This window comes from Xiphophorus maculatus, chromosome 6, assembly GCF_002775205.1.
Source record: "Xiphophorus maculatus strain JP 163 A chromosome 6, X_maculatus-5.0-male, whole genome shotgun sequence".
Lineage (NCBI taxonomy): Eukaryota > Metazoa > Chordata > Actinopteri > Cyprinodontiformes > Poeciliidae > Xiphophorus > Xiphophorus maculatus.
In genome coordinates this window covers 6,378,234-6,398,128 of record NC_036448.1, presented here as the reverse complement: position 1 = coordinate 6,398,128, position 19,895 = coordinate 6,378,234, and the positions used below count along the sequence as shown (strand labels likewise).

The 19,895-nt window shown below is 40.6% G+C and overlaps 1 protein-coding gene across 5 annotated transcripts; it reads right to left on the bottom strand.

The window, feature by feature from the left end:
• Positions 1-963: 963 nt before the first annotated feature.
• Positions 964-19,570, bottom strand: LOC102226609 (ETS-related transcription factor Elf-1-like). 5 transcript variants are annotated; one of them, XM_023335691.1, is made up of 9 exons: positions 19,481-19,570; positions 19,315-19,404; positions 10,771-11,131; positions 10,557-10,680; positions 6,704-6,811; positions 6,421-6,576; positions 6,260-6,334; positions 3,332-3,527; positions 964-2,864 (listed from the first exon to the last, which is right to left on the bottom strand). In XM_023335691.1, exons 3-9 carry the CDS (start codon positions 10,828-10,830, stop codon positions 2,246-2,248), a joined length of 1,338 nt encoding a protein of 445 aa, XP_023191459.1. In that variant the 5' UTR covers positions 10,831-11,131; positions 19,315-19,404; positions 19,481-19,570; the 3' UTR covers positions 964-2,245. The 5 variants fall into 5 exon arrangements, with proteins under 5 accessions (XP_023191459.1, XP_014330250.1, XP_023191460.1 ...); XM_014474764.2 differs by having other exon boundaries at positions 10,771-11,128; positions 19,315-19,512; XM_023335692.1 differs by lacking the exons at positions 19,315-19,404; positions 19,481-19,570 and adding an exon at positions 11,290-12,851.
• Between the last annotated feature and the right edge of the window lie 325 nt (positions 19,571-19,895).

Genomic DNA, 19,895 nt, shown 5'->3' with positions numbered 1-19,895 from the left:
CTGGTATGCTCCAGACATGAAGACCAATGGATGTGATCAGGACCTGCTTCTTTTCCTCCTCAGTGTTTTCACCCAGCCAGGTGTCAACACACTCAAGCACGTGTGTGTGCTCGATACAGTAGAGGTTGCGGGACAGCAACCTCTACTGACAGCATGTGGCAGAGAAATAATATACTTTTTGCAGCCGTTGATGTGCTTTTGGAATCATTTCTGGATGATAGACCACTTCACAATATTATACCAGATATGGCAGCACTCAATTAAGCTAGTTGGTTTCCTGGTCTGAATCTCACTTTTATTTATAATCCATATACTATTAATAGGATTAGTACAGAAGAGGATTAGGACCACTGGAAGAAAAAAAAAAAATCTGACTTTTTTCTTAATCTTCTGAGATCAAAAGTCCTCAATAGACTGACAAAAAAAAACCCAATGCTACAACTTCTATGTTCTTTCTCAGCAAGTCTGGAATGTGTCAAGGCAACCTCCATGCTGACAAAAAGCATTTATAGAAGGTTTATAATGAAAGAGAGAATGTTGTGGCTCATAAATCCTAGTTTCAAGTACTGAACACATTTAGCAACATGTACATGAGCCCTATTGACAGCACTAAGATCCTACTACTGGCTCTGTTTGTTTCTGACTGGGAGTGGTACATTTCTGTAGAGGCCAATAGAAGCATAAGGAGGTAAATTTTTTCCACAGGTTATCTGTGTCAGACTGTCACAACATAGTGAGTTTTTAACACATACGTAAAAATAAAAAACTGGTTCTAAAATGGAAATATTTTTGTTTTATCCACCAGTAACGGTTTGATTAGAACTTGGGAACCAACTAGTTGTTCTAAAAGAATAATCATCGCTTGGCAATCCTGAACTCTGTGGATGTAAACCTCTAAAACAAACCGCAGATTCTCACATTTTGTTTTATAGAACATGAAAAAAATAATAAGACGAGGACAAATTTCACACATATATTCCTTTATTCCATTTACCATCTCTGGACAAAAAGGAAAGCGCGTAAAAGAAATAAGGCAACAGAAATCCTCCCTCATCCGGCCAAAGCTCGCCCTACGCTGAATAAACAGCGTCAGGAGACACCCGGGCAGCACAGCTGAGGGGGAATCTGAGACAAATGGCTTAATAAAGTGAGAAGCAGTTTTGCATAGCGGCTCCCTACAGGCAAAGTCACTGCGTAAGCATCTCCTAACTAAGTTTAGCCAGACAAAACGGCAACCTCACTCCTCAGGAGCGAGGTGAACGTTGCGAGGCTCCATTAAGGCCAGGGCAGGAGGAAACGCTTGACTAATTACTTCATTATTAACAGTCGGCCATTACGCTCCTTACATGGAGTACATGGTCTCTGTAGAGTAGAAAAATAAATGAACCTGAGGGGGGATTGGAGGTACAGGGGGAGGGATATGGCAACAGAGCAGGAGCACATTCAAACTTACAGTATATAACATCCGAGGCTTATATATGCACAGTGTCCAAACAGAAAGACATTACAGTTACAATGGAAATTTATAAGAAGCACTTCACTTGTGATTGTCAAGAAAAGAAAGGCCAAACATTTAACAGCAGCAAAAAGCCATCCCTTGTTTTAACATATCACAATACAAACATATCCAAAAACAAACAACAGTACTCTTAATAATAATAATAATAATAATAATAATAATAAAATGGAATGTTTTTCCCTCACAATTCTCATGATTATCAGCAAAAGACAGACAGAAAGCAGGGCCAGGATCGAGACCTTTAGGCACTTGGAGAAGAAAAGTACAGCAGAGTGAAGATCATAGTGCAAACAAGACGCTTTGAAGGCAAAGGAATGATTCAGCTTGTGATTGTACATTAAATTAAAAATAAAAAAGTTGACGAAGAAGTGATGGCATGATAAATGACTCCAGGAAAGCCTGAAGTGGAAGTGCAAGCAAAAAGGATCTGCAGAAGGTGCAGAGAGGCGGTGGGTTCCAGTGCATCTCTGTCTTTGGTTTCTTGAGTAGCTTGTTGGTAGAAAATACAACAGGGTGTAACGTCTTCTAAGGGACGATCAAGTTGGTTTTGGTTTGCCGTAATTGTCGTCCGAACAAAGACGCCGAGAAACGTCTAATTGGTGCCTCACTTAAATGATCGACGGCTTTACCTGGCGTTCAGACGTCGATGCAGCAAAGTACAGCTGTGGAAGAGTTCCTGAGTCAGCGGAGTGAACGTGTTTGGTATGAAGCGGAGGCTGGATGCGTTTATTGGTTGGAGGTCGTGGGAGGCACCAAATACGGGGCGTTCCGGCGTTCTGCGTGCGACTTCTGGGGAGCCCCTTTTCCGGCATCCGTTGCCGTCTCGGACGCAGCCTGCCTCTCGCACAGGCTCCCGAGCAGCTGGGCCGTCTTGAAGACGGACGCTTGCCCGGCCGGCTGCAGCGATCGGACCTTCTGCAGGTTCTGCAGCGTCCTCAGCATCTCGGCGGACACGATGGGCAGGTGCTGCTCCTGGATCAGGCTGGCGCCGGCGGGCCGCAGGACGGTGTCGCGCTGAGCCGGCTGCTTGGCGGTAGGTCTGGGCCGCTGACCTGCCGCGGCTCGCGGGGAGACCAACGAGGTCTTTTTCTGCGGCGGCTGAAAGTCCTCCTCGTCCTCTTCTTCCTCCGCCTCGTCCACTTCTTCGTCCTCCGCAGACTGGTCGCTGGAGATGGTACCGTCGCTCAGCCCCTCGTCGTTTCCACTTTTGTCGTGGTCGTCGTCCTCTTCCTCTTTGCCGCAATCTCCGTCCGTGATGTACACCATGTTCACGGGAAGAGAGGTGAACTGGTAAACGAGGCGCTGGCCCTCCACCTTGTTCAGGATGCCCCGCTGGTAGTAGTACCTTCACAAACACAGGGGAATAAACATCCAATCAGGTCTCAGTTCAAGTTTGAAGAGGAAGTTGGATCTTAAACCTGATTTACCCAGAGAGAACTCAATCATGCACAAGCAGAACATGCAAACTCCATGCAGAACGACCCCAGGTCGGGATTTGAACCCGGAACGTTCTTACTGCAAATTTTGTCACAAAGCTAAAATTTGTTTTAGTGGGATTTTATATTTTGGACCACTGTTTTTCAAAGTGTGTGTGTGTGTGTGTGTGGGGGGGGGGGGCACAAGAGGGCGCTAGAGAGGTCTCAGAAAGATGGAAATTTTTTTAAAAAAAGAATTAAAAAGTGGTATTTTTCCACTTCACAAGTACGCACAACTGTGTGATGCGCTGTTGCTTAAATTTTTGAAGTGAAGCTGCACCATTAAAACAGGACCGAGGTGAAAAACTCCACCGAAACCCTCCTAAAGAAGCTGTACCTGAGTGCTCTTCCCATGGTCTCATAGTTCATGTCTGGTTTGTTCTTGTGTTTGCCCCACAGCCTGGCCACGGCTTTGGAGTTGACCAGCTTGAAGATGCCCGCCTGCGGATCGGTCCATTTGATGTAGCGAGGACAGACTTGTCTGTCCTGCAGCAGCTCCATCAGAAACTGCCACAGGTAGAGGGTGTTCCCTCCTAAAGCAGAAAGTACACACACACACAAAACAGAACAATAAAGGAAGAGACAAAGAAAAATAACCTGAGGAGAATAACTTTGGTAAAGACTTAATAGAAGTAGTAAGGAAACATGTATTTGGCTCAAATTGATTTTTTATTAAATTTTTTTATTTTTATATTCTCTAAAACATAAGTCTGTGGGAAACAGTAAGTTGTTTCTCCACAATTAGCACATTAAACAACAATGACATAAGCATGATTGACAGCACTAAGACCCTCCTCCTGACTCTAATTGGTTGTTTTTGACTGAGCAGATTGCAGTAGGACCACAGGGTGGAGGCAGAGGAGTTTGAATTTTTTCACAGACCATCTATCTTACGTTATACTGTCGCGGCATACTGACAGTTTAAACAAACACGTATGAAACATATTGTTTAGAAAAGTTACATTCTGCAGCTTTAAAATAAAAATAGCTAATAATCTGCTAATCTACAAGAACTGGTTTTCTCTGAACAACAACTGAAAAGGAAAACTGCAAAATGGGGTCTGAATGATTTTGGAAGACACTGCATACCTGCCAGTGGGAATTTTCAGACCTCCTTTGATGACAGACTTGTGTAAGAAAATGTGGTTAAATGACTCAAGTAAAAAAAAAAAATCCACCAGGCAGGAAGTGACTTGGTTTGATAAGGAGTCATGATCTGTCACATTTCATAAGAGCCACCTGGTCTACATGGAGATCAGAACCAAAATGAAAGGGAATAGGGTTAAATATAGAGCTGCACTGTAAAACTCTTTCTAGAACCTTTTTATTTTGCTACAGGCTTTTGAGATTGTTTATATGAGGGTCTGAAGAAGACAAATCTCAATTTGCGTGTTTGAACTGTGGAGCAACAACCAGAAGTCCTTTAACAATAAAAAAAAATGGCTGCTTGTTTGCACATTTTTTGTAAATAATTCTTTAACAAAGAATCACCTTTAAGACAAGCTGACGCATCAGCTGTCCTTTATGCAATCTTTGATAAGTACTGCTTGTTCATGTGTCAGAAGCAAATTACACCCGAGGCTCCTCCATATTTCTATCACTTATAAAAATGACTCATTCTGACTGTTTGGAAACATTTTAGGTTGCAAAAAGCAGAGTCATGATGTGGAAACTGACGGCGCACCAACCATCACTCCTAATAAGGCGAGAGCGTTTTGAAACGACAGTCGGCATGGCAACATGTCAGACGGCCTGCCTAATTAACCAGCTGATAGCAACTTATGTCACTGCTACTGCAGAAAGAGCAAAGGAGTAAAATGAATGATCTTCTCTGCAGAGTAAATAGAATATTCTCCCGCTGTTTATTCTCTACTCATATTCCAGACACACACTTTGATGCTCTTCGGCTCTGTTGCCACTTAAGTACATGAAGTATGATTTGTGGCCACTCAACTGCTGGTTGTTTCATTGTTGAAAGTGAATGATGTGAGCCCAAAGGTATGCGCTTCGAATCAAAAACATGGGTTTATTGCTTTTGCAAAGATGGTGACTGGTTGATTCTTTTTTGTTTTTTCATTTCCCGCAGTGTGTGTTGCATGTCTAATTGTGTTTGTACTGAAATATCAAAAAGAAACAGATGAAATGTGCGTACCTGCAGTGGTTCGTGCATTTAATCACTAAGCCCAGACCTTTGATGATCCAGAACATGCTATGTTTTGAAATTAGCAAATCTGAATTTAAAAAGCTCTGTGCAGTGAAAACTTCAGTCAGACTGGAAGAAAAACAGCAGCTTGAAAGTCTTGCTACAGATGAAATTGCGGCGCGGGGGCCACTTACGGCTGACCTGCAATGATGGTTGTTGGTCCAGATGGACATTTTTTCTTTTAGGGCAACACTTTTTACAGATAAGTAACGTCTCCTTTAAAAATAAAAATAAAAAAAACACATAAAGATGCAAAATGCAGATTGCTAATTATTGAATTATTGAAGTTTTCTTAATTTTGGAGCTACAAGAACCACAAACACTGACTTAGTTTTTCTCAAAAGAAAAATTTTACTTCCAAATAAGAAAATCGACCCAAGTAATGTCAAAACCGCGGGCCTGTTACATTCACAAGACCTTTTTGATGTTTTCAATCTATAATGATTTACAGATCAGGTTTTTTTTTTTACAAAAACCACACTATTTGGTTAATTTTAATAAAAGTAATAGTTTTTGAGGATATTTTTAAAATGTCCTAAAAATATATCTACAATTTTTTTGGCCCCAACTACTTCCAACTCAATGACTTTGGGTCTCGTGGTAAAACGTTTTGACACCACTGGGGTAGACTTTGACTGAGCCTCTGTAACGCATGTAACGCACTCTGACCTAAAATATTCCATCACAGCTCTATATTGGGTAAACTATTGGTAAACTATATTCTAAAAGTCTCAAATCTTTTGTGGCTCTTTCTTCGCTCCATCCAGAGCGTTGTGACGACTTCCTGTAGGTGGAGTTTCAGAAAGAGCAGGAGTTTTTAAAGAGACAGAGGCTCAATTTCAAGGCGTTAAATCAAGAAGTAAAATTTCTTTTACGTCATTTTTGATCAATATAGCACTTTTAAAACAACTGAAGGTAGAAAAGTTACTTGATAGTGCCCTTTTATAGCACAACATGCCTGTAAAACACATAATAATGCCCCTTTGAATCACTAATGGTTTTATTTTGAAGTCCAGATCTAGCACCAGGTGATATATGAAAACTAATTATGTTTTCCAATACCTTTGTTATATTTGTCCTTCTTTACTTTGATATCCGGTGTAGGAGACTCTGCCCTCCGATGTCGAGGTTTCTTACCTGCTCACACAAAAACAAATCAAATCTTTTGAATCCACATGTTCCCAGGTGACCTCACCCCTCCGCTCAGAAAGATAACAACTCACTCCTCTTTCTAGACTGCAGCTGCGCCGCAGGCCTCTCTTTGTGCAACGAGTGCCACTGCGACTGGTCAACAGCTCCCACAACGCCCTCGGCGGACACGGTTACCTGGGTAACGGGAGCGGTGATGACATCGCTCAGTGCCGGGAGGAAAGCCTGGGCTGCGGGGGCGGGGAGGGGGCACATAAACAGATTTAATGAAAGAGAACATCGTATCTAAAAATAACGTCTCCCAGCACAAACCACTTGTGTGTCAGAAAATGTGTGTGCGCGTGTGTGTGGGCTTACAGTAGTGCTGTTCCAGCGAGAGTGTGTCAACGCAGTCCATGTCAAGGAGCGAGTCAGCAGCAACAAGCGTCTCCATGGTCTCCTCCTCGCCGCTCTCACATGGCTCCACTGCAGATCAAAAGAGGAGCGAGGGCGAAAAACACGTTGAGATACGGGAGGCTGGGATTCAGACGGAGAGGTCACCAAAACATTCCCTCACTTCCTGTGATGCCGACTCCCCCGCAAACTCAGAAAAGAACTTCATCTAAGGTAGATCTCCATAGACGCCACAGAGCTGGGCGATAAAAAGACAGCAATATATAATATCGCCAAATAGGTTTTGCTCGATCGATGTATGAGAAAGAGTTGATATAAACCTACAATAGACAGAAATTATGAATAGCCAATGATAAAAAAAAAAAAAAAGTTGCTCCGTGCCGGACCAATCGAGTGGATCAGCTACGTCAGGGTTTCTTCAGGTTTCACCACCTCAAATTTATGAATGGAGTTTAAGACCTGTGTCGTGACGACTACAGCAGACGAGTTACGTCCCAAAGACAGAAAATTATGGAACCATGGACAACCTTAGCATCGTCTTGATGAGACTTCAACAAAGTGTCTTCTGTGAGAGGCTTCTTCAGGCTTGGTGTAATACTGACTGCAACAGGAGATCCTTCTTGCCCTAAGCTGTCATCTACAACAGCTATTTAAAGAATAGCAATATTACATTTAATTTCCCTTTGGGATTAATAAAGCATGTTTGACATGAGACAACATTTTTTGATATTCTGAAAAAATGGGAGAAACGCAGGCCAGGTAAAAACCTAAATGTTGGGGCGTGCTGTGGTGGCGCAGGGGATTAGCACGCCCCATGTTTGGAGGCCTTAGTCCTCGACGCGGACGTTGCGGGTTCGACTCCCGATCCCGACGACCTTTGCCGCATGTCTTCCCCCCTCTCCTCACCCTCCTTCCTGTCTGCCTACTGTACAAAAAATACGAGCCACTAGCGCCGCAAAAACTCTTCGGAGAAAAAAATGAAAAAAAACCCCAAAAAACAAAAAACCTAAATGTTGTCTAAAAAGTGTTCTGCCCTACTGTGTGTCATTTAAAACAAAATTACAAATAAATTGTTGCAATGGCCTTAAATTAATAACAAATTACAAAGTAACAAGCAACTAATACTAAAGGGTCTATGATAGGTGTCTGGAAAAGCATTGACCAAAAACTATCTAAAAATAGCAGGAAAGTTTTTTTCCCTTGGAGACAAAATACTATTACTAATAAAAACTCAATACTACAACATTACAGGTTTATTCTTTTTTTTAATCTTTAATATTGTTTCTGACCATAACACACGCTATTGTAATTTTATTAAAGTATGTACTGGCGTTTTCCTTAAACCAGCGAATAATATTTGCGCACAAAGTTATGAGATTCATTTACAGTACAACCTGTTAATAAGTAACAGACTGAGTTAAACTCTCTACATGCTGTTCTTTTAACAAGAAACATCCTGCTACAGCTCGCTACTTTTTACTCACCACACGCAACCACGTTTAAGAAACATAATGTACGGTACCGTATGGTCACGACGATGAAGGTAGCCCCCAACAAAAACGGGGTCTATTGTTTTGCGCGCATTTATTCATGAGGTGATGAGGCTGTGAAGCAGCTCAACAGAACATCTGCTAGCTAGCAGCTACCTGTCTTCTGCTAGGGACAGAGCTCCACTAAACCCACCGCGCAGGTAAAAACAAACAAAACAAAAAAACACCCACTAGGTTCGCGGTTCTGACCTCCATGTTGTAGAAACTTTAAAGGGAACTCTCCTCGGCTGTCTCTTGAGTCCTTCTCTAAACCAGCTGTTACCGCGGGCTAATACAGCCGAGAGCCGCTTTTAATAACTGTCGCTCCCGCAGATAAACACGAAACCCGGCGACATGCCTTACTGTTTCATTCCGACGACAGCACGAGGAGAGCCGCAGCCTGCCTTCACCGCGTCCTCAGCATCCTGTTGGGACTCCTTCACCAACAGGAGCACGCTAGGAATGTTTTGTTTCACTTCCTGAACTTTTTTTTTTCTTTTTCTTTTTTTTTTGAGGAGGGTGGTCCATGTGCTGTGAACCCCAGTGCGCATGCGCACAGATAAGGCGCTGTTTTTTTTTGTTTTGTTTTTTTTAAATTAAGCGCTATGGTTTACGGCGAACCAAAAACTACGGAAGAGGATTAGGGCCACCGAAAGAAAAAAAAAAAAAAAAAAAGAATTCTGAGTTTAAAGTGACTTTGCACTTTGTAACTGTACAAATAGCTCTGGATTATTTAAAGAGGCGACAGGTCAAACTTGTAAATATAAGGAACGATGACATCACTGACGGAAATCCAAAACTGACCTTGGGATTGATCTGGACCATTACTGACTTTAAAGTCAGAATTCTAACTTTAATCTCAGAATTCTCTTTTTTCTTTTTCTTTTCGGTGGCCCTAATCTTCTTCCGTAAAAAACCCACAATTCAGTTACACAGACAAAAAATTAACATTAGATATGATCAATTCTAAAAAGAATTTGTGAAAAGTAAGTGTTGTGTTCTTCACAGTAAGGGGGAAGAGTGCTCGCTTGAGACACTGTCAAAAGAGAATGAAGCTCCAATTTAAAAAAAAGGAGTTAGCTTGTGACATGTAATCGAATTAAGTTTGTTAAACTTCATTCATTCACGTCTGCTTGGTGGAGCTGCTTAACATGAGAACTTAATCAACTTAATATATTTACTTGGATAAACTTAATTTTATTACTTGTAATAAATTATTTTTCTTTAAGTTGGATCACCTGTATTCTCTTTTGCCCAGCAGTCACTGGCAGCCTCTACAGCAAGGTTCAACAAAACAAGGCCATTGCTAAAGAAGTTGGCTGTTCACTGTATCCGAGCGTAACGGTTACAAAGTTGAGTGGAAGGAAAACGTGTAGTATAAAAAGTTGCATAATCAAGAGGGAGACCTACAGCCTGGCAAATATTATCAGGCTGCTTGGATGCAGTACAAGTTCATGCAAAAGGAGGCGCAACTAATGTTCAGTACTGTTTAGTAGGCTGGCATTTCAGAATCAAAATCCTTTTCTATTGAACTTATGTAAAGCATGGCTGCAACTAACAATTATTTTAGTAATTTATTAATCTATCGATTATTCTCACAATTAATCGGATTTTTTAAAAAGCATATTCTATGGATTTTTCACGCAACATTAAAAATACATTGAAAGATGTAAATAAACAAACAATACAACTTCTTATTTGAAATAAGAAATAAAAATGTTATTGCCTAACGTGCAATAAAACGGCATTCCTTTAGTAAATCTGAACCAGCTGAAAGCTAAAGCTGTGCCACTTGAGAATTTCGGGCTAGAGCATTTTGACAAGCGCAGGTGCTTTTATCTGAAATGCAAAGTGTAGATAATTTGTGTACATTAATTAATTATTGCTCTGAATATGTCAAGCTTGATTCAGAAAACTGGCTCTTTTTTTAGTCTCCGGTTAACGAATAATCGATTACTGCACGAGTTGACGATGATTTCAGTAAACCGGTTAATCACGATGTAGCCAGTTAATCCCGATGCAACCGATTACTCACATTTGATTAATTTGATTAATCGTTTCAGCTCTATATGTATTGTTCCACATTACATTTCAGGAAACTGAATTTGCAGCACAGTAAGTCACAGTTAACAGCAATAGACACTTGAACTCTGTCAGTCTGTGGGTGAGTGCCACGTCCTAAAAAAAAAACTACTGACATAAATGACATTTTTCGACAACTTTGTGACTACCGGCCGAGTGGCAGACGGGGTGAGTGTGTGTGTGTGTGTGTGTGTGGGGGGGCTGACCTTTAAGCAGCTCATGGTGATCCTCTGTCTGTGAGTGTTCACCCATCAGACCTGTGTATGTCAGCAGGTGTTGATGGGGGACCTCCTCCACCACCACTGCAGGGTACTCTGAAAACATCCCCATCTGAAACCGGATGGTTGTTTTAAATCAAATACTGGCTTTAATAATAATTTTTTTTTTTTAAAACTAAAAAAAAACCAAACTAGATCTCACCTGTGATGAGCTGAAGTGGTCGCTGGCAAAGTCAAAGATGAGCTCCGGCTGCTGAAGCATGGCTGCGTGTCCCGAAGCAACTCCAACGTCATGAAAACAACATCACAGGCCCCTCCGGCGGGGAGGATCCGAACCAGCAGAAAGGTGTTGTTGGATCTTTCCTGCGGAGAAACTCTTCGCTGAGCTGCAGATGCGCTCGGGAGCCCGTCTTGTGGAGGAGTGATGCGAACGGCTACACTAATTGACCAGAGACAAAGCGGCGTCACAGGAAACTCATGTTGCTCTGCTTCGATTCTTGATGAGGAAGTGGAGGGGTGGTGGGCGGGGGGCGGTGAACTGTCCTGTGGTCTGACTGAACCTGCTGAAGAACAACAGAGAGGCACCAGGGAACAAAATGTGAGTGAGGGGAGCCGTTAGAGGCACAGCTACACCTGCAGAAAGCCGCCGAGGGATCAAACCTAATTTCTTCAAGATATTCTCAAATTTTGATCCAAGTCTTAGATTAAAAAAATGGCATACTTTGCCTCGAGTGGAAAAAGACGACAACATCGGTATCTGAGCTCAAGTCTCTCTGTTTTACATATCTTAATTCTTTCGCTCTTATCACGCTTCTAAACTGGGCTAAACCAGCAACAGGAAGGAAGCTTTCGCGCTGCAGTGTGTGTGTGTGTGTGTGTGGGTGTAGGGGCGTGTGTGTGCGTCAGTATCTGTGGGGTGGGTGGGTGTTATGGGTCGAGGGGAGGCAGCTGGGTTTGAACTTGCAAGATCACGTCTTTGCACAACGTTCGTGGCCTCAGGGTCACGCATTCCCCACAACATGGCCGTGAAGGAGGAGATTTTAACAGCACCGACGGGGCCCGGCTCCTCTCCGCTACTCACTTCTCGTTTCTTGTTTTCTTTTTCCCTCCCTTTTTCCGCCTTCTGCCCAGCACACAACCGCCGCTGTAAAATTCCTGAGTCCACCAACCAGAACTCGATGTTCTCTGAGGGAAATTATTCTCCATGTGCTTCCGAAAATATCTCTTGTTCAGTCCCTTCAACCTTATTCCTGTCTTGTCAGGTTGGAATCACATCTCAATGTATTTTATTGGGGGGGGTTCTATGGTAGACCAACCCCAAGTAGTGTATCATTGTGAAATGGAAGGAAAGTTATGCATATGCATAGAAGATTCTAGATTTTTTTGACAAATAAAATCTTAAAAGTGTGGTGTGCCTTTGTCTTTACCCGACTTTCAAAAAATCCACTGAAACAACCTGCCACAGTGGACAGATCAGAGGGAAGATTGTGCAAAAGCTCCTTTTTTTTTGTTCACCCAATGTTTTTTTAAAACCGTTTTCACTGCATTAAAAAAATGACAACAGTAATAACAACTTAATAATTATTTGCCTGGAATAAACAAAGTAAACCGAGTTCTCCCTACACAACCAGTATAATGTAATTCTTGACTGGGGGTCAGGTTAAGGAGGAATTACATTCTCTTTCAATTCATCTCATAGGGAAACAAAATTACAAAAGTAAATTTGTTGCTTTTGGGGTAATTTTCTCTAATGGAAGTTCTGTAGATAATTCAGAAAGCTATCTACTTAGTTTTGTAGATTTTTTTTTTAGAATTTATTTATATAAATTATATTATAATATTTTAGAACTGGGCCTGTCACAATATATTTTGCTGCAATTGTCGTAGAGGTTATTGCGATAAACAATAATACCGTCGTTTTGCGGTCATGTTCAAGTGATTCAACAGTAGGGGAATAATAATCCAGGTGGACCGTCTCAAAGATCAATAAACTTTAATTTCTAAACGGCGTTTAACACTGGAACTGATATCCATTTGAAATATCCAAAACAAGTAATAAAAAAGAAGACTGACCTTGAGCTGTTTGGCAAAGACAAATGGGTGAAAGTTTCACCCTTCATATGTGCCTCAGTCAGGCTATTAAAACGATTATAAGCCACTTTTCTTCAGACTTTTTTTTAAAAAAATGTCACTGGTGACACATAAAATGAAAACTGTTGTTTTATCACATAAAATCCCAGTAAATTCACAGAGGCTTGTGGTTTCAATGTGACAGAATGTGAAAAAAGGGGGAATAAATGCTGTTGCCATGGCGTCATTTACCCCCCCCCCCCCCATCCCCCTCACCAGTGTCAAATTTAAGGTGTAAACATTGCTACCACACCTGCTCCTACCTTCAACCCTCTTTTATTTTTCTTTTAAAACTCTTCCACCCACATTTAGGTTTTGTCTGTGTTGGATCTCGCTCTGTGAACAATTTACGTCCAAGGATGTAATTCCAGTTCCTTTTAAACTGCTCCTACATTTTAAATCCAATTAATCCGCACTTGTGATGAAAAAGTACTTTTTTTTTTCCTAACGTGAGAAGGGATGTTTTTTTTGTTTTTTTTTAAACTCTCCTTTGGTGTGTACGTGTGAGATAGAGTCGCAGCGTGTTTGGGTCAGTTATCACACAGGAAGCACAGCTCAGTTAGATGGAACCACTTCCTGAGTTTCTGGGCCAAACCGCTGGGCCAATACCTCTGCCAGCAGCGGCCTCTTCTCTCTCAGCTTCTGATGCTCCCAGTTGTTTTTAGCCTTGGTGGTATTAATATGACCTGAGAAATGACAGGTCAGCATGTGAGTGTATTTGTTATCTGATGGTACACGAGGTGCAAAGCATTATTTTAGAAAAGACAGACGCCTCCAAAATGAGCAAACTGTTTTAGTTAGATTTAGAGATATCATCTTGTGGGGGAATTTCTTTTTTTTTTTTTCTCACACCCACAGACGTAAACTGGATATAAAAACGCAGCTGGGTAGTAAAGTTTGGTGTTTGTGTTTAACTTTCCATTTCTTGAAATGCTAACTTTTTAAAGCTATTTGAAGTGAAGACATGAACTTCTACTTTTTGTGAAAAATCAGCGTGGAGACGAGCAACTCTGATGAATTTTGGACTTTGATTCTGAAGCAGTCGAGTTACATTCCAGTCCGCTCTGGTTCTTCTCTCCAAATTTAGCTTAGATCCATGCAGTGTTTTTGCATACTGTCACATTTTGTGCTACATCCATTCAGTAAACTCAGCAAATTTAGATTAAAACGCAAAAAAAAAAAAAAAGAGAGAGGGAACAAACTTGGCTCGGTTGCCACATGCCGTATGTGATGGCACTCGGGGCGTGCACGTTATTTTTGTGAGGCTGAATTTTGATTTTAAATAAAGAACATTTTAAATCAAAACTGTAACAGGAGTTGCATCTTTTTCTGCAGGTGTTAAGTTAGTAACTTGTTTTTGTATAAGTCTCCCCTGTAGATCAAATCAAATCATTTAAATTTTACTCAAAATGGAAATGTTTAGTTGAGCTGCATGTGGGGGGTTTTTCAACATAATTTCAAAACAACTTCCTTCCAAAGTCTGCATGTTTCACTCTAGATGTAAGACTTAATTCATAGTAAATTTTAAGCCTTTTGGTAAACTGTAAACAAAGCGTTACATTTCTGACATTTTTATTTATTCATTTTTTGCATAGAGAACGTACAATGTCTACATAAAATTTGCATTTCACAATAACCAAACGAGCTGCCCCAGGTGGAAGTCATCGAAGCATCATGTTGAAATGTTTGTCCACTTTAAGACATTTTCGAAAACCAAAATGGAGTCGACGAAAGCTAAAATGATCATATAGTCATAATTAAGGAATATAATTATGACAATATGTATAATTAATATAATTAAAAAGTTATCTTCACTGAAAAAAAGAAAAGCCAGAAGGGGACATTTGAGCAGATAATTTAGGCTTTGGGAATTAAAAATTGCAACAAAAAAAAAATATTTTTGTTAATAATGTGATGCTGCAATCTTTTTTTAACAATAAGTATTCAATAAGTATGGTTTGAAATGCTCCTTTTCTTAAAGATAAGAGGGAACTGGATGGTCTGTTATCTGTTCAATCACAATAAACTTGTTGAATGCAGAAATAGAGTTTGTATCACAAGCCAGCAGCCGCAAACCATTTAGGAAACTGACAAACTGCAGTTTTTGTTGCTGCTTTCAAACCTGGTCTGATAATAATAATAAAAAAAAGTTACTATTGAAATGAATCAGTAAATCAGTTTAAGGCAAATAAAACTAGTTAATCTCAATATGGGAGTTAATCAAGTATTGAAAGTGAGAAATATATTGCAGTGGCTTTTTAATATATATTTTATTGAGTGGAAAGTGCAGCATGGGCTTTATATTGTCTGTCTTTAAAAATGAAATCATAAGAGAAATGTCATGTCACTAAAAGAAGGAAGTGCAATAAGCATAACAAAGAAAACAATTCAGTTATAACGTTATGGCTGTATTTATTTTTGACTGGGACTTTAGACTTTCACGTATACCAAGAAAATAAGTCTGTTATGTTAGAAACACAAATCTATAGCTGTTATCTCTCTGAAAGGTTTTAAAAATGTAAATGACAAACCTCCTATAAAACGCATTTTCTGATTTGACTCAATGAAACAAGTAAATAAATCAGTCACAGAAAGAGGTGAAAGAGTTCCAACCGTTCATCAGATGGCCAACAAATGATGCACACAGCAGTTGAATACTAAAATATACGCCAGAGTTTAGCAGATGTTTTGGAATAAACATGCTTATTATGCCCAAAATTATCGCTTTTTGAAATTCGACTCTCTACAGAGTAACCCTGACATGCTTACAAGCTAACATTAGTTAGTATGGCAGGCTATTAGCTCAAATTGCTAACCTGCATTCTGCTCGTTAATACACTCTGGCCTCTGAACATGCGAACTGTGCTTTTAAAAATTTATTAATATCACTAATGGGTGATGTGACTTTAGTTTCCATGTCATCACTTCCTGAACAGCCATTTTAGACTTCCAAGCTAGCAAAACATGTAATAGCAGTGACCTGAAACATGTAAGCTAGGGCCAGCAGGCAGTGAATCTGCTTACACTGAACTTTAGCATTCTGTTAAAAGGACTTCAAACTCTGAAGCTGGAGTGATGGAAAGTGTTTGTGGTTTTGACACAGTAACTCTGGCCCATGGCTTCTTACATTTAAGAGCAGTTTGAAGTGTGTAGTTAGCAGGGCCCTGCTAGCTGAGAATCAACTACGCTAGCCACCGCTCTGCCCTGTGTATCTCTACTTTGTGTGGCACACCTGCTCACTCCAACAAGAGCAGGTCAAGTCTTAGGTAGAAATGTGGAATCGGTACTGAAAACAGGATGCTCATAGAAATGGATTAGTGGAGTGAATACAGCATTATTTCTGAACAACAGAGAGGTTTTTGAGAAGCACCTGAGGCTAAATGAGTACAGTTTTGAAAGGTACACAAAGAAAGCGTAAACTGAACAGATAATAGGGGCTGTACATGGACGAAAACCGGTCTTTTGTAAATCAAGCGGTACTTGTGGAGACATGCTAGCGCCATCATCAAATGTCACTGTCGCTAATTTAGTTTAGAGCACTGACACTCTTTGATATTACATCATCTACTGTTTAACCACAAGACCTGAAAGAAAACAACTTGTTGTTGGGAGTTTTGATAAGTTATATGAAGAAAGAAGATGACATCTTTATTCTACAGAATTATATTTTTATGCATAATGACTTGTGGTTTAACAGAAATAAATGAGCGGAGGCTTTTGAGGGCTTTGCCAGTGAAGTGTGTTCATGTGGTTTGGAGTCTGAATCAGAAAAAACATCTATGATTCAAACCTTATTTTTCCGCCTCAGTCCCACAACAATTAATGAATTGCTTAAAAAAAATTAAGTAGCTATATAATTTAGTTACACAGCTACAAAAAACTAGAACGTTCTACAGTGGTTTATGCTATAGACATACACAGGGTAGAATGTAACACTGAAAGACAGTAGAAATGTGGTATTGAACATTTTGAAGTTTCCATTTCAGTCTCCAAGATCGCTTCCCCTGAACCACTGACTTAATAGCCTTGCTAAATTGAAGCCTCCCCTCAGCATAATGCTGCCACCATCTTCTGCCACTTTGGGAATGGCATGCTGAGGATGATGTGCAGAGTTAGTTTTGGCAGACTGTATGTTCAGTTTTGGTCTCTTCTGACCTTTCATAAGTGTAACCTCTGACCTGGGGCCAGGGCACTAGCCCAGGGCATCAGTTGGTTTTTTTTGGGTGTGGGGGTTCCGCAGGATTTTTATTTGTTTTATTATTTTTATTTTACAAATGTGTGTTTTGCAAACATTGTACTTTACATAAGAGTCACGGGCCTATATCAGGTAAGTTGTGATACTATTTTGGGACCTCTGTATGAAGATAAACAATATTCAAGTATTTAAAAATTAAGAGGTTGTAATAACATTTGGGGAGAACAACATGAAGCTACTGGCCAAGAGATGTATTGAACCTACAATTATCAGTTCGTATCATCAGTTCACATTCAAAGGGCTACCTATTAATATACTGTAATTTGTATTAACATTAGCCCTATTCTTTACTTTAGTGAACAGGTCACCAAAACAGTTTCCAGCCCAGGTGCACCACTTCCTTGTAAATCCTAAAATGATTTTACTATAGTCTAGCTAGCCTGTCAGTTTAAGTCATAAGTAGCTTGGTAGATTTCTGTTTTCCACTGATGGAAACGGGCAAGTTTATGTGTTTAAAGCTTGAGCTATTATTTTATAACCTGTTCTGTCTACTGAGTCGCTTGGCCTTCATGATGATGTTTGTTCGTTAATATTCTCTAACAAAGCTCTGACGCCTTTTGGATTTACACTCATTTACTCATTTACTATTTGTGACTTTGCATGGCAATTAGTTGCACAGAATCTTATTTATCCATATTAAATCAAAAAGGGCCTAATTTTTCAGATTTTTGTGTCATTCTATTACAAATAATATCAAGAACTTACATTAAAGTTGTGCTTCAAAGGAATAGTATTATGCTTTATGGGGACATTTTATAGCACATTCATGTTAACTTCATTTGTTATAAAAATGGTATATCGAACCAGATTTAAAAGAAATTTGACTTCGCAGTTTAACACCTCGAAATTGGGCCTCTGTCTCTTTAAGAAGCTCCTGCTCTTTCCAACCTGCACCACGTCATCACGGCAACGTTTCTCCATTAAGCCTTTAACGTTTTTACCAGTGCTGCACTGAGAAGTAGCTCGTCTGACGAGCTCAGAAGAAGCGCAGGTGTTTGCTAAATGCTGCTGGCTAGTCTGAAGGAGCTGAAAGGAAAATGCAGCGTTCAGTGAGAACACACGTTAAGGCATCCCGTGAATGGTTGCCACCGGAGATTAAAAGGACTTCTCAAACAGAATCAAAGCAACACTCCAGGTATGTCTTTGATGAGGAAACAACATCGTAACATGATGTAAAGCTGAAAAAAAAAAGTCGATTCTACATAATCGCCGCAACTTTAAACGGGACAAAATGAGAAAAGTTCGAAAGGTATGAATACTTCTGGTAAAATTAAACCTTTGATTGGTTGTCTCTAACCATTTTAAACAGTTAGCTTAATAGCTAATTGCTTTGTTCCTTCTGTAACTGAAACATTTCTGAAAACAGAACGGTTCTAGTCAAAGCACAATCGGTTTTGGGAGTAAAAATCAACCATTTTGTATAAGAGGAAACAGACAGAACTGTTTTTTTTTCCACCCGGCAGCAGAACAGTATCATTTTTCCTGCCGTGAACAGAGACCTGTCCCCAGCTCCTATATGTTGATCGTTAGCGAGGCCTGCAGCCTGCTGCCTCCATAGAGGACACTCCAACTGTAGAGCCCTTTGTTCATCAGCAGTCTGGTCACATAGGTTGGTCCCTGTGGCCCCGGCGCTGGGATCCGAGTCTGTGAAGAGACTGCCAGGCCCCCAAGGACACTGATAAGCCCCCCTCCCCACTACCCATAACATTCATTCCCCAGTTTGTGCCAGCATGTGTGTGTGTAAGCGAGAGCGAGTCAGAAAGTGAGATAGAAAAGAGCGCGAGTGTTTTTGACAGAATAGGACAGAGTATGCGTGTGCCTACGAGTGTGTGTGTGTGTGTGTGTGTGTGTGTGTGTGTGTGTGTGTGTGTGTGTGTGTGTGTGTGTGTGTGAACTAGGCCAGTGTGATAACAGCATGGCAAGAGAGGGAGCAGATGATAAGCCCCTCTTGTTGCTTTGGGTAACCAGGCCTTGTTAAATGAGCACAGTGAAATATGGTGTGTGTGTGTTTGCTGGAGATGGGGAATTGGAGCACAGTGGAGGTGTTTGCAGCACTATTTTTTTGTCTTTCTTTTTTTTTTTTTAACAAGCAATCCGTGCGAACGACAGAGCTGTGTCTGAAAGAAAAGATTTTTGTTTTTTCCTGTTTTGTTTTGTTAGCATTCTCAGGTAAAAAGCTTTTAAAAAGATACACCACAAACAGCCACGCTTGGAAACCTTTTGCTCCCTGGAAAGCACTTTCACTTTCTCTTCGGCACATGTCAGACCCCAGCACACGTTTTTTATTCTGTTTTCCCCCCTTCTTTTACAGAACAGAAAATCGCCGTAAGGGCTGGTAAACTGAAGAAGAGGCATGCTTACCTTATCTGTGCTGGGCTCGTTTCGGGGTGTGTGTGTGTGTGTGTGTGTGTGTGTGTGTATATATGACCCAGCCGCAGTCGCCTGGAGGATCTGAGGAGAGGAGCGGAAATTGTTCTCATTACATCTGACAAACTGAGAGAGAAAGAGTCCTCATCTGCTCGCAGACCTGGGATCTGCTTCCCTTATTGTGAATTCCCAGGAACCAGGGAGGGAGTGACGCACACAGTCAAGATCAGAGTTGTCAGTTGTTGCTTCCTCTTTTTTTTTTTTTTTTTTTTTTTTTTTATTCCAGAGAACTAGTTGAACACACACACTCAGTCACACCTCTTCCCCCAGCCTGTGAGATCTGATTGGCTACCTGTGTTGTTAGCGAAGGTAACCCATAGAGACCATTGTCGGTGTGAGGCAATGTAAACACGGCCTTATTTGCAATGTAAAGCAGCGAGCAGGCCTTCTGCAAACAAATGTGGCGCTTAAATGAATGCAGACTAATAAGGTTAACACGCTCCCTAAATATTATATTTAGCAAAAATAAAAAAAAACATCTATAATTTTTCACACCTTAATGAGAATGAATGAAT

Coding starts and splice junctions, on each gene's coding strand:
- LOC102226609 (XM_023335691.1), bottom strand. CDS start 10,830: ATGCTTCAGCAGCCGGAGCTCATCTTTGACTTTGCCAGCGACCACTTC. Junction 10,681..10,770: donor ACCACTTCAGCTCATCACAG/GTGAGATCTAGT, acceptor ATCCGGTTTCAG/ATGGGGATGTTTTCAGAGTA. Junction 6,335..6,420: donor GCTGCAGTCTAGAAAGAGGA/GTGAGTTGTTAT, acceptor TTGTGTGAGCAG/GTAAGAAACCTCGACATCGG.